Source organism: Pinus tabuliformis, chromosome 4_1 (genome assembly GCF_031772625.1).
Source record: "Pinus tabuliformis cultivar Carrire ecotype Pingquan chromosome 4_1, CPIR1, whole genome shotgun sequence".
NCBI classification, from domain to species: domain Eukaryota; kingdom Viridiplantae; phylum Streptophyta; class Pinopsida; order Pinales; family Pinaceae; genus Pinus; species Pinus tabuliformis.
In genome coordinates this window covers 621,799,021-621,813,568 of record NC_142303.1, presented here as the reverse complement: position 1 = coordinate 621,813,568, position 14,548 = coordinate 621,799,021, and the positions used below count along the sequence as shown (strand labels likewise).

The window sequence follows — 14,548 nt, the reverse complement described above, 5'->3', positions numbered from 1 at the left end:
CAAGAAAAATGAAAGAACAAACACAGTAACAACATGATGTACCTTGTACACCAGTGCAAGGGCAACACCAACAATGAAGAGAAAAAACGGCATTACAAAATCTGCAATTGTTACACCATTCCACGGAGAGTGATTTATAATAGGAAGAACTCCTCCAGCATCATCAAATAATATCATAAGCTGCATCGACTCAACCAGAATGAAAACTGTCAGAAAAAACAATATTTTTCTCAGAGATAACAAATATAAACTACGTTTACACGATATACCATTTTATCAGCAGTTAAAAGTCCCACAATCATTTTGAACTTAAATCAAATTTAGGAATACAAGTAAGAGGCAGAACATTGACATATGGAAAAAACTAAAAATATTCTATTTACACATATAAGTAGGTATGTACACGTATGCCTCTTGGAAATATTAGTGTTATTCAGTTAGCAAACATTTTGTAAACCAAGTTACAGATTAACAAAACGAGATGCATAACAGCTTTTAATTTTCAAGTGTATGGAAAACAAAGCTAACGTACTCATTTTGGGGGATTCAAGGCACGAACTAATGATAGAACAACATGTCAATCTCTCTAAAAGCAATGACTCCAATAAGACATCATCAAGATGGACCTTAAGTATATACATACCAAGTCAACATCAAATGGAATATTTTTTAATGAATATACCAAGTCTTACATGCTGCCTACGCATGCTTGTTGAATACTAGCAATCAACACAATCTTACACTACTCCAATTGAGATCAGAATGTTCATAAATATATCCCAGTATGGAGGTGTTATTGGATTTGCAAGGATCTGAATCCTTCACATTCCAACAAAGCAACATTTCAATTAGTACATGTATGCCTCTTGGCAATATTAGTGTTATTCAGTTAGCAAACATTTTGTAAACCAAGTTACAGATTAACAAAACGAGATGCATAGCAGCTTTTAATTTTCAAGTGTGTGGAAAACAAAGCTAACGTACTCATTTGGGGGGGATTCAAGGCACGAACTAATGATAGAACAATATGTCAATCACTCTAAAAGCAATGACTCAAATAAGACATCATCAAGATGGACCTTAAGTATATACATACCAAGTCAACGTCAAATGGAATAGTTTTAATGAATATACCAAGTCTTACATGCTGCCTATGCATGCTTGTTGAATACTAGCAATCAACATAATCTTACACTAATCCCATTGAGATCAGAATGTTCATAAATATATCCCAGTATGGAGGGGTTATTGGATTTGCAAGAATTTGAATTCTTCACATTCCAACAAATCAACATTTCAATTAGTACATAATCAAACGAAAGTTTTCCCCCAAATTTCTTGGGTAAATTGAAGGTCAAGTCTATTAGTAATATTAACATAAAGCACAAGATAAACACAACTGCCAATTCTACAAAGCCCTAAAGCACGACTGACATGAAGCACAAGATAATTAGTGTTGACATTCATACAAAAGGGGACTAGTAAGTTTATGAGTTTATCGATCGGTAATATTGACATAAAGCACAAGATAAACACAACTGCCAATTCTACAAAACCCTAAAGATAAACTCATTAGTCCTTTTTTAACAAATTTCACAGCTATTTGTCACTAAACTATTAAGTCAACACTATATGGTGAAATCAAATTAGTTCTACGATAAAAACAAGCAATTTCTTGAGATATATATAGAAGGAGGAGATGAATCTGAATGTCTAACTGGCTCCACCATTCCATTTAATTGCATTCAGCGAATGACAATGGACACACATAACATGAGTCAATGGATCCATACAATGAGATTTTGGAGCTTGTTGCCTGTCGGAACCAAAAAGTCCACACTACATAAGGGGAAAGTATGAATACAATGATACGTAAATGTAAATAGCATATGTTTATTAATATACAACACAGATACACAAATAAAAGAGGGCAAATCTATAAATTCATTAACCTAGCCTCGCCATTCCATTCAACCCTTTACAAGCACGATGGTTTATAAGAGACAAAAAGCTAGATTGTGCCTAAGTTGCATGAAATGTGAAAATGGATAGGAGTTTCTAAAACAAGCACGACATGGAAACATGACCCCAAAAAATTGACAATGAGAAAACACAGTATTCAAAAAACGCAAAAAAATATAGATATTTCAAAAAATAGATTTTTTAAAAGGTACATTATTTTGAAAATTGGAATTAAATGATCAAGCAAAATAAAACATAGACATAAATGGCATTTCTTAGGAATGACATCAGTGTTAATTTGTCATTGTTTAAGGGTTAATGTTTAAAGGTTTATTCACGATTGAGCAGCATCTAGGTTTCAATTGGTTGGCACCATTGACCAGCCTATTCTCCTTCTAGGCTTCAATCTTAGAATCACCCAATTATTATCTCAAGGGTTATAGGAGGAAGGGTACAAGGTCCTATTTTGAATATATGCTGAAACATATGAAAACCGTTTTAATGTGCTGAAAGATGAAAAGCACCTTAATTTCTATCTTCTTTGTGTAAGGCATGATGGGTTTGATTCCGTCGCCAAAGTTCAATTATCTTGGAATGAAGGTCTCACTTCTAAGTGAATGACGATTAAAAAAAGGATGATCTCTTATCTTTTTTGTGTGCATTTTTTTGGGGTACTTTGCCAGTCGTTTTAGTGATTTTTGTGCTAAAAATGTGGGCCCCAATATGGAGTCTTGTTTCCAAATCACAAAACACCCCCTAAAACATTTTGGCGAGTTTTGAAACATGTTTTCAGATGTCAAAACATTCCAGGCATGGAACAAAAGGAGGTATTTTTCCTGCCACTTAGGAATATTCACAATAATAGGGATTTCAAAGAGAATGTAATATCCCCAATTTTGATTTTCCACATTAGAGACAATTTTGGAAAAAGGGAGACATTTCTGGCAGCAGGACTTAGTAGGAAAGAGGAAAATTGCAGCCTTAGTGGAGAGTGGGGTCCACAAGGAGATAAGATTCGACCCAAGAGCCAATTCGCACTAGTGAGAAGGGAGAGAGAAAGGAAGGAGCACGAATTAGTGGAAGGTCGGGACCACCAAGGGAGAGAGGGCCAACAATTATAAATAGAGTTGGCAGGCCTCCATTCAGAATCTTTTGATCATTTGATAATTCAACACTAGTTCTCTGGATCTGCTTAGCCAAGGCCCAAGACAACCAGTGTTGTTCAGCATAAGGAATTTTTGAGCGGCAATTCCACCCTCATTTCAGAAAACTTCGAGTGTCTCCCTAGTAAAGCAAATTTGGGGACCTCAATTCAGAGTTTCCATTGGGCATATTTGCAGGTTATTTCAGCTAGTGTGTGTTTCTTCCAAGGCACAGAAGTGGTTCGAATTGCTTGTGGGGAGATCAGTTATGGAGGTGCAGAACACCGGATTTGCAGGTGTTTCCCATATTTTCTCTGGAGATTTTGTGATGATTAGCAAGGTTGAGTTTGAGGGAATTCTTGGGGAAGAAATTATACATTTCTGGAAGTGCCCAAGGGTCCCCGGGTAGGCTTGCGCAGGGGCTGGAGGAATAGAGGTTGACGAGAGATAAGGGTCGAAGATAGGAGGTATTTCTCAACGAAGAATTTAGCCAGAGTTGGGAGAGATTTCCAGTGGTGAATTTGGGCTTAATTTAGCAGTATCAGTATTGTGGGGCGTTTTCTAGCCAAATTGGGCAATTCGCACTTGTTGGGGGTCACCGGGGTTCAGTGGATTTAGCCCAAACCCTTTGTGGGTTTATTGAGAAAGTCTCTAGCTAATTTTACAGAATTTTTTGAGCGATATTCGGGCCTGAAATCCTCATTCTTATAGCAAGGGAATTGTTGGTTAGTTGGGAGATTTGCATCACTTTGTGAGTTAGATTTTGGCTTGGAGATAGGCCAAACCTTTTCTGGATATTTCCGGGTTTGAGGAAAGGAGCTCCTAGTTCCAATTTGAAAGCATTCTGAGCACTATTTTGAGCAAAATGACTAGCTCCATTCAGCAGTGAGCAGCAAAGTTTCTAGGCAAGTTTGAGCTACAAATTTGGGCCAATTCTAGCACCTAATCCTACACATTATCAACAAGGTTTTGCGTTGCTTGTTGTAGCAAGCCCAGGTTCTATGGATTTCATCCTATTGTACTTGATTTTCCATGCATAATTAATAAAATGGCTCAGAACTATTGCCCAAATTTTGGGGTTTTCTAATTTGTGCTCTTGTTCAAATTTTTATTGTTGTAGTTTAGTTCATGCATCTGTTATTTGTTGTATTTTCGTAGTTTGGAATATTACAGTGGTATCAGAGCATGATCTTGGCTAGTTGTGGGGTAGCTAGCAAGATCATGGAAAATTTAGGCATGTGTGCACAGTGACGAGTGAAACCATAGACAAACCCATGGCTCAAGGAAGATTGAGTATGCAAGAATTATGCGGTGGAATCCACTAGAACAATGAGAGGTTGGCCCAGTTGTGCAAGGTAATGGACCAAATCCATCCTCATCCTTATAGCAAAGATATTAGAGGTGCTTAGGCCATCAGGGTGCATCCATTTACACCATGTGAGGAAAGTCAACAGAATGAGGGCATCAAATCTCCTCAAAAGGAGTGGACAAGACAGGGGCAGTTAAAGGGTGAGACCAGGAGGTGCTTCAGTTGGTGGAGACCTGGCTTTAGATATCAGGAGCCTGAGGAGGAGGTTGAGAATGAGGCAGAGGACATGCGAGATTATGGGGAGCAGTAGATCTACCTAGTGTGACACATGAGTCACCCTTGTTGGAGATCCCTTCGATAGCTTCAGCTAACACCTTGGCGGAAAGCGTAGAGCATACACCAGTAGGGCCATCCATTGATGTGGTATCCACTGATGAGGTGTCCAAGGCCGTGTCCAAGTTGGCAGGTGATAGCGGCCCACAAATGATTGATGAGGTGTCAATAAGAACAAAGCTACCAAGAGTTGTGCCTAAGTTTACAGATGTTAACCGCCCACAATAGTTCCATCAGCTCCAGATCGGCCTTCTAGCAATGAAAAAGAAGGCCACAACAGTCCGAGAGACCATTTTGCAGTAAAACAAGGAGTTGGATGGCAAGAGAGTGGTTTGTGTCGAGTCAGTAGCCAAGCTGACTCGCATTGGGGAACAACTGGATTCCCTAATGGTACAGCTAGAGGAGTACATTCAGAGCAACCCTCTTCAGGCATACATAAGTGGGGTTGATAGCATTATTGGGTTACCTCTGCATATTGGAGAAAGAGAGGCAAAGTTACCTAGACAGATCTCATGTGTTGATCAAGATTGTGAGATGAGGCGACATGAGATGCACAGGGCGCAGCATTCACAGGTGGGTGTTGTTCTGTGTACGAGAGTTCGTGCATTCAATCCCTTTCTTGGGGTTGGATGGCATGAGATATTGAGTTGGTATCTGGTGGAGTCAACTAGGTGCTTGGGTATATCCATGGTAAGGAGTATAGTCTAGCAGGAGTCGTCGGTTACCAGAGGGGTCCGAGGACCATACTGTTGTTGGGATCCAGGTGAGATACCCCACCACAACATGGGATTGGTTGGTGAGGGTATTAGTGGTGTGAAGGATCCAGTGACAGAGTCCACTCCACACACTTTCCTCAGATATCCAACAGCATTAGTGACGGGTTGGATTGGCAAGGGAGCAATAAACTCCAAGAGTTGTCCTGGTGTGTTGGCCATTGTTATGAATATATTTCATATAAAAATAATAAATGTAAATATAAATATAATAATAATAAATAATAATTAATTAACCAATAGTTAGTTAGTTAGTAAATGAAGAGGTGTGTCTTAGAGACATGACCATTCATGGAAGGGCACTTGCCTAGTTATATAAGCGGGCCCTCATTGTAATCCTTTCACACATCTTTTGTACACTCAACAATTCTTATATGCAATTACTACTTGTCATATGATACTTACATATTTCAATTCTTCTAAATTATTCCGCTGCATCTACGAACTTTGTTCATTACATTGGTATCAAAGCATTCCTCTGAGTATATGAACTTTGTTCGTTACATTGGTATCAGAGCATTCCGCTAAGTAGACGAACTTTGTTTGTTACATTGGTATTAGAGCCACATTCTCCGATCCCGGCCATTGGCCATTAAAGCCTTTGTCAACGTAGTTATCATCGCGATCAAGCATTTTGCCATATAGTTGGAGATTCTCCATTCTGCCGAATTCGCTATCTGGCCTTTGGCCATAAATTGTTGATGCCATAATGACCTTTATAACCCTGCAACGTCTGAGCATTTGAAATCGAGTTGAATAGGTTTGGATTGTCGCAGGTTACATTAGTCGCAGGTTGACCATTGTTTCTCATCCAACACCATCGGTCTATACAAATACTCTGATGACATATGGCATATACAGTGTGTGACTAGATGATATCCTACCAATCCATTATATACAATAGATAAGTCTCTGAATTCTCCTACTACCTCTGTGACGTTTAATTCGACTAGGACTCCGTTTTCCATGGCAGTGCCCTAGACTATAGTGGTCCTGACATTGCAACCATAACACCATTTTTCTGTGCTTGTGTAATTTTGTGAATCACTGTCAATCAAATCAATTCGTATAGACTTGTGAAATCCATAAGCTGCAAATGTTGTTAAAAAAAATAAAGAAATAAAAAGTCCAATTTGAAAGATTGCTCCTGTTCACCATATCAATTGCTAAAAATTGACTACTATATCGTTCGAGTTTATGTGGTGACATATTGCCAAAATTAAAAGATTATTTTTAAGTGGAATGATAAAGATATTAATGGGCTAAGTATTGAAGTTCAAATTTTTTTATTACATAAACATATAAGCCCCACTTAAAGAGAAAAGACCAGCATCTCTATCCATTCATGCTCATAGTTGAACGGACCCCTTCCATCTATCCTCTATTGCCTGGGGCCCATTGAGTTAGGTACCCGCTTCAGTCGAGTTGGCTAGAACTCCCACCTTCCCTCCCTCGGAATTGGAATTCCCTTCCATAGATAGTAGTTGAATAGAACTATAATCGGAATTGTCCGGTTTAGATGGATTGCCTCATCCTTCTCGGGAATCAACTATAGCATCCAGCAGCATACCTGTAGGCCATCTCGCTCGCCTAGCATCTCTTCCATAAAAGCTACTGAACTGGTGTCGCCTTTCACTAACCTATCTTACTGAGGAAAAGGAAGCAGTTAACATGAGTTCCACATACACGTCAACATTTTGGACTAAATGTCCATTTTGTCTAAATGAAATTGGATATACATATATTCAAAAAAATTGCAAATAAAGTTGTCCAGCGTGTGGAAGATTATTTAGTACAGAAGAACGTCAAGATAATGAGTAGATGGCAATTAATAATTTAAGGAAAAACTCACAAAACAAAAACGAAAAAATGAAGCATCAAAAAAGAAATATAAGGATCTCGAAGATCGATTTTACAGAGAATCAACAAAAAGTAACAAAGAAATTTGGCATCTAAGAGACCATAATAAAAAATTACTTGAGAAGGTCGGAAAGTCCAAAGATATCAAAAAAAAATTAGAAGAAGAAAATGAATATCTCGAGAAGAAATTCAACAAGAGTCTATCAGAAAAGGAAGAAGAAAATTTGCATTTAAAAACCCTTAATCAAAGGTTATTAGAACAAATCAAAAGTATAAAAGACAGAGAAGGATGCTAAAGGACAAAGTCAACGATTCAAAAAATGACGAACTTTTACATCTAAGGAATAATAGCCAAAACCAACTTACACAGATAAAGAAGCTTAAAAGTGACAAGAAGTCATTAAATGGCAAGTTAGAACAACTTACTAAAGAAGAAGTATTGAAGTCTCCAGTCGTAATAATCCAAGTCAAAGATAAAGGAACAAATACTGATCTAGTCAATATCACAACTCAAGAAGAGGATAAATCAGTTGAAGTGAAGACGTACTCAAAAGTTGCAGTCCAAACAACAAAAAATTCAAATGAAGATCTCACAAATAATCAAGCAATTTCTGAACCTGAAAGAAATCAGATACCCCCAATAAAACAAGAAATCGCCATGAACAAATTAGGGAAAAATCAAACCACGAGAACTTCTTATTAACATCTGAATCACAAGAGTAGACAACTAAGTCAGTCTACATATTTGAACCATTCAAAACAGAAACAATCGATTTATGTTCCAAGGAATATTGAAGTATGCGAAATCCAGTCCTATGATAACAATTCATTATAAATTTCTAGTGATCAGAAGATTCCATAGAAGATTAATCTTGGATGGTCAAATCCATTCTCAGTCTAACAATTTTGTTTATCACTCAGAGGATCATATCATCTTGTATCAATGAAGATGAAAGTTTTGAGATGAGAAGATATTCGAAACGGGAAAAGAGATCCAGCCCTTTCATTAGTAAGCTTTGAGGACAAAGTTTTTTGAAGAGAGGGGCAATGTTATGAATATAATTCATATAAAAATAATAAATATAAATATAAATATAATAATAATAAATAATAATTAATTAACTAATAGTTAGTTAGTTAGTAATGAAGAGGCATGTCTTAGAGACATGACCATTCATGAAAGGGCACCTGCCTAGGTATATAAGTGGGCCCTCATTGTAATCATTTCACACATCTTTTGTACATTCAACAATTCTTATATACAATTACTACTTGTCCTATGATGGATACTTACATATTTCAGTTCTTCTGAATTATTCTGCTGCGTATACGAACTTTGTTCGTTACATTGGTATCAGAGTATTCCTCTGAGTATACGAACTTTGTTCGTTACATTGGTATCAGAACATTCCTTTAAGTAGACGAACTTTGTTCTTTACAGCCATACATGGGATCGTTGAATGAACAACACTCTCTGGCAAGAGTTTGTCGAAGGAGGTGGCATTAGCAGGTTGCCAGACAGTGCCTTATTTGGGGCCAGGAATTCTCCGCAGTTAGTTGGGACACAGTGGTCACCAAGGAGCAGCACAATGGTGGCATCGCCCCTTATACATAGAGAAATTCACCTCTCGGGTCTCTCAAGGGGAATCTGGAGGGTAGATCCAAGCATCAGAGGGTATGGTGATGCGGTAGTGGAGGTGGCAATACCGACAGGGTGCGAACTAACACAAATTGTCTCAGCCTTAGACCAGGGCATCCAGTGGTGTGTAGGAGAATACAGCGATGAGCAGTGGTCTGCAAGTGAGCACGTAGGTGCATGGTGGTGTGTTGTGGTGCGTGGGTTTGCACCATTGAGTGGGGGGGAGCGACTTACACCATATTGAGTTGCTAGTGGAGTGATGGATACATTGGTGCATATGGGAAACGAGACGAGACAGGGTGATACAGCAAAAGGTAGGGGTATCCAGTGGTGTACATGGATAGGATGCAATGTACAGTGGCTTGCCAAGGAGTGCAGGGATCCTTGGTGGTATGCAGTGGTGTATGGTGCAGCACAACAGGCTCTTGAAGAGTTCCCTCCGAGGAGACTTATGGATGGGCACATTAGGCGTACCATGGGATGCAACTCACTCTAGATCAATGAGGACGCTAATGAGCATCTGGGGACATCATGATCAGCAGGGGTAGGTCTTCGATGGAGTTATCAGCAAGTTCGAGACAGAGAGAGGGGCATCCATGGGATTACACTTCAGTGTCCATGCGGACTCTTGATCATACCCTTGGGGACTTACACGCCTATCACTCTCCAGTATGGCTTACAGTTGCAGAGGGTTGGGTTGTTGCCCCATGATGCTCTCAGGACAAGCAACAGGACCAAGGAGGCTCACCCTAGGCAATTGGGTGAGACACAGTATATAATGGGCAGGAGAGAGACTCTCCAGATGAGACATACAGTGGGTGCATGAGCGGAGAGTTACAGGCTCAAAGATGGCGTGGTTTGTTGCCGAGGTAGCATGTGTTCCACCCCTGAGTTCACACTTGGGGAGGAAATCGCGAGAGAGTTGCACGATGCACTTGTGACAAGGCAGTCTGAGGCATTATTAAGCATGAGGGACAATGGATGGTAGACTTCATCTACAGGAGAGTGTCCAGACTCAACGTAGTGTTCGGGTGTACCATCAGGAGTTGAGATAGCAGATTTCCTTGTGGTCTAGTAGGAGCAGGGCAGGATGGCATGTGTAGGACAGATTCTTGATGCTTGGGGTCCACCTATTGGATACATACAGGTGTCAAAGACGAGGGTTGGATGGGCTCTAGCAAGTAGCAGTACTACGCAGTGGCAGCCAGTGATGAGTGGGAGTTGTGAGCTCCCAGTGTGGTTGGGGAATCCAAGTATCTAGTTGGCGAGTGGATCGTTGCACTTCTCGATGGGCAGGGTTACAACTGAGAGTGATCTGGTTCTTTCTCAGGCTGACACATGGGGAATCATTGAGACCTTCATCATATGGCGAGGCAAGTAGTTGCTCAGGATCAAGACTAGCCATGGAGTGGTGGATTCGGGCATTGTTGTGTTGCCCTTGCAGGTTGGGCATAACGTCGATCAAATCAGATATAGTGGCCGAGAGCTACAGGAGAGGATGATCCATACGAGCAGGTTGGGCAGTCGGGCATGACCAGGGTGTCGCAGTGTCTACAGGATAGGTTCATTCTGCGACAAGCATGGGATCCTGGGATCGCAGGACTTAGTAGTTTAACTACCCTCAGTGATGAGCTAGAATCTACAAGGGAAGGTCATCCAGATCTTCCATTGGATTTTAGTGATTTGTTGATGGCAATGGGGACTTCACTAGTGTGGCAGAGTGATCAGCAAGAGGAGATCAAGGGAAGCTCTTAAGGATGAGGATTCAACACCACAAGGATTGGATTGTATCTTCAGGAGTCTACTCCTGAAGTGCAATAGAGACATTGCTCGGTAGAGTGGTTTCACAAGGATTTGATCATAATTTTCTATTACTGTGATGCTCTACTTAGTGGCGGTATGCAGAGGGCATCTGGTGCCTATGTCGAGCTAGACAATGAGTGGAGCAAGGGATGCTTCATGCTGATCAAGATGGCTTAGGATCATGGCATCGAGGAATTTCCCCATGACAGGACAATGCAGAGATCAGGGATAACTCAGTGGCACATTTGGGACTCTAGTATTGTTTGCAGTAACAGTTTGGATCAGTTGATCGAGAGGGTGCTTATTTAGGCATTGCTTGAGGACAAGCAATTTTTGGTGGGGAGGACTATAAATCCCCAATTTTGATTTTACGCATTAGAGACAAATTTGAAAAAGGGAGACATTTCCGGCATTGGGACTTACAAAGAAAATTATAGCCTTAGGGGAGAGTGGAGTCCACAGGGATAGAAAATTCGACCCAAGAGGCAATTCGCACTAGCAAGAAGGGAGAGGGAAAGGAAGGGGTGCGAATTAGTGGAAGGTGGGGACCACCAAGGGAGAGAGGGCCAACAATTATAAATAGAGCTTGGAGGCCTCCATTTGGTATCTTTTGATTTGATAATTCAAACTAGTTCTCTTGAGCTGCTTAGCCAAGACAACCTGAGCTGTTCAGCATATGGAATTTTCGAGCAGGAATTCCACCCTCATTTCAGAGAACTTCAAGTGTCTCCCTAGTGAGGCAAATTTGGGGAGCTCAATTAAGAGTTTCCATTGAGCATATCTACGGGTTATTTTAGCTATTGTGTGTTTCTTCTAAGGCACAAAAGTGGTTCAAATTGCTTATGGGGAGATCAGTTACAGAGGAGCAGAACACCGGAGGATTTGAAGGTGTTTCCCATTATTTTATCTGAAGATTTTGTATTCTACATTTCTGGAAGTGAGCGGGGGTCCCAGGCAGGCTTACGCAGGGGCTGGAGGAATATAGATTAAGGAGAGATAAGGGTCGGAGATAGAAGGTATTTCTCAGCAGAGAATTTAGCCAGAGTTGGGAGAGATTTTATGTGGTGGATTTGGCCTTAATTCGATAGTATCAGAAGTGGTTCAAATTGCTTGTGGGGAGATCAGTTACAAAGGAGCAGAACATCGGAGGATTTGAAGGTGTTTCCCATTATTTTATCTGAAGATGTATTCTACATTTCTGGAAGTGCGCAGGGGTCCCAAGCAGGCTTGCTCAGGGGCTGGAGGAATATAGTTTGAGGAGAGATAAGGGTCGGAGATAGAAGGTATTTCTCAGCGGAGAATTCAGCTAGAGTTGGGAGATATTTTATGTGGTGGATTGGGCCTTAATTCAGTAGTATCAGAAATGTGGGGCATTTGCTGGCCAAATTGGGCAATTCGCATTTGTTGGGGGTCACCGGGGGTCGGTGGATTCAGCCCAAACGCTTTCTGGGTTTTTGTGGGTTTATTGAGAGGAGACTCTAACTAATTTTACAAAAAAAATCGAGCAATACACGGGCCTAAAATCCTCATTCTTATAGTAGGGTGAATTGTTGGTTAGCTGAGAAATTTGCATTACTTTGTGGATTCGATGGGAGGATCTCGTAGTTGCAATTTCAGAGCATTCCAGGTATTATTTTGAGCAGAATGACCAATTCCATTCAGCAGTTAGCAGCAGAGTTTCAGTGCAAGTTTGAGTTACAGATTTGGGCTAATTGCAACACCTTATCCTACACATTCTCACCTGGGTTTTGCATTGCTGCTGTAGCAAGCCCAGGTTCTATGGATTTCATACTATTGTACTTGATTTTCCATGCAAAATTAATAAAATGGCTCAGAAGTATTGCCCACATTTTGGGGTTTTCTGATTTGTGCTCTTGCTCATATTTTTATTGTTGTAGTTTAGATCATGCATATGTTATTTGTTGTAATTTCCTAGTTTGGAATACTACAGAGATATTTCAAATAAACATAAAAGATGAATGATAGGAATGAAAATTACAATCTACACGTATTTATAAATACATATCATGTGGTAATTTATTAATCAACCAACCTATAGTCAACCTATAAGTTTAATATTAAATACATCTATACTACCCCATTATAGTCAATTTAATGAACTCCAATACATCCTCCCCCATCAAGAATGCTTTCCCCTCAAATCATGATTTAGAGAGGATGTTACTAACAAATGAACATGTTCTTCCATCGATATCTTCAACAAGTAACTTCTATCCATGGCTTTAAAGACCATAAAGGTGCAAGACCTCATCTTGTGCTTTGTTGGCATGCAGTAATTACCAAGCCTCTTTGCTAGGCAAACCCGCAAGGGGGTCCCTTCGTAAAAGCTTGGTTTATTTTATGCCATAGTCTATCCTGAAGTTTAGGGAAATCCTATTAAGGAATCCTCTCTAGTGGGTGAACCAAAAGCAAACTTTGTATTGGTACGGTTAAGTTTTGTACTTGATCCTGGCCATCAATAGTAATGGATAAGTTATTATGACATAGATAAGCAGGATGTCCATTACATGTCTGTGTGAGACAAACCAAATTCTCATTAAATTCATACTTTCCATTGAAAATGGCTCATACATTTTCTGCAATATCACCAACAAACAGCCCCCTAGTATGAAAATTCCTTAGTGTTAGCTAAGTTCCTAGTTCCCCAATGGATTGGCATGCAAATATCCCTATTGCTTCTCCTAATTCAACCAAGTGACTGTGAGTAGTACTTTGACCACAACATAATTGACAAATCCATGGGATACTCTTGCAAGTAAAGGGGGTTCGTAGATATATCGAATGTGTTCGAGGGTTTATTCATTGACTAGCAGGTGCAACTCCAATATCCCTGTTGTGGATGCCAAAGCATCTCCTATTTGTATATACATTGTATGTTAGCACATAGCCAATCAATATTTGTGTTTGTACAAATATTTCATTTTTGTCCCTCTCTTGACCTCAAATGGGAATTCTGAAAATAACTTGAATAGTGCCACAATTTGTTCTGCGTACTACAATGTGTTGAACTACTTCAACAAGTCTAAGTGTGAGGCATCCAATATCTATTGTTCATATAGCAATATTCACAACTCCTTTATGAACCCCATAACAAGAAATAATATATTCCATTAAAGAGAGCCTTTCATGCAAATTCCTTCGAATGGGTAGAGGGTCATTCTTCTTCATATCCCTCTCATATCCTTGACTCCATTTCCCTTCAATATTGGAACTAATCTTCTCATCCCTCCATCACAAATATATCACTAGGGTTACTTGTGATATTACCTTGCTTCTTATTGCTTATACCCTAGTGAATTTTACAGGAGTCACCCTCAAAACCAAAGGAGAGCCAGCCTAAAGAGGCAAAGCTAGGTCATTAAGGTCACAATGGATGACCTATCGAGGTTCCACCTGGATTTTACGACGTGGGATAGAGATTTCCCCATTCTATCATACAATTTGAGCACTAACAATAGTAATTTCCAACAACCTATTTGACTTAGGTTGCTCAATATGCCCAACAAGCATCAAGTTTCTACATTGGCATCTAATTTAGTTTTTTTCAATAAGAACCAACACATGCAATTGAACCAAAAAACTTTCAAATGACTAAGCCTAGACCTTGTACAAGACCAAGCTTCCATCAGTGTGATGATTTGGCCAGTCTTTGTAGTACTTCCATTGAGTAGATATACAACAATGTTTATTGCTTTTCCCTGTTACT

General features: G+C 39.8%; 1 protein-coding gene across 1 annotated transcript in view; it reads right to left on the bottom strand.

The window, feature by feature from the left end:
- The window catches only part of LOC149177557 (uncharacterized), a 367,210-nt gene that overhangs the window by 335,552 nt on the left and 17,110 nt on the right, over nt 1-14,548 (bottom strand). The window contains exon 2 of the mRNA XM_089420162.1: nt 43-180. Coding sequence (XP_089276288.1) covers nt 43-180 — 138 coding nt within the window. The remainder of the gene's footprint in view (nt 1-42; nt 181-14,548) is intronic.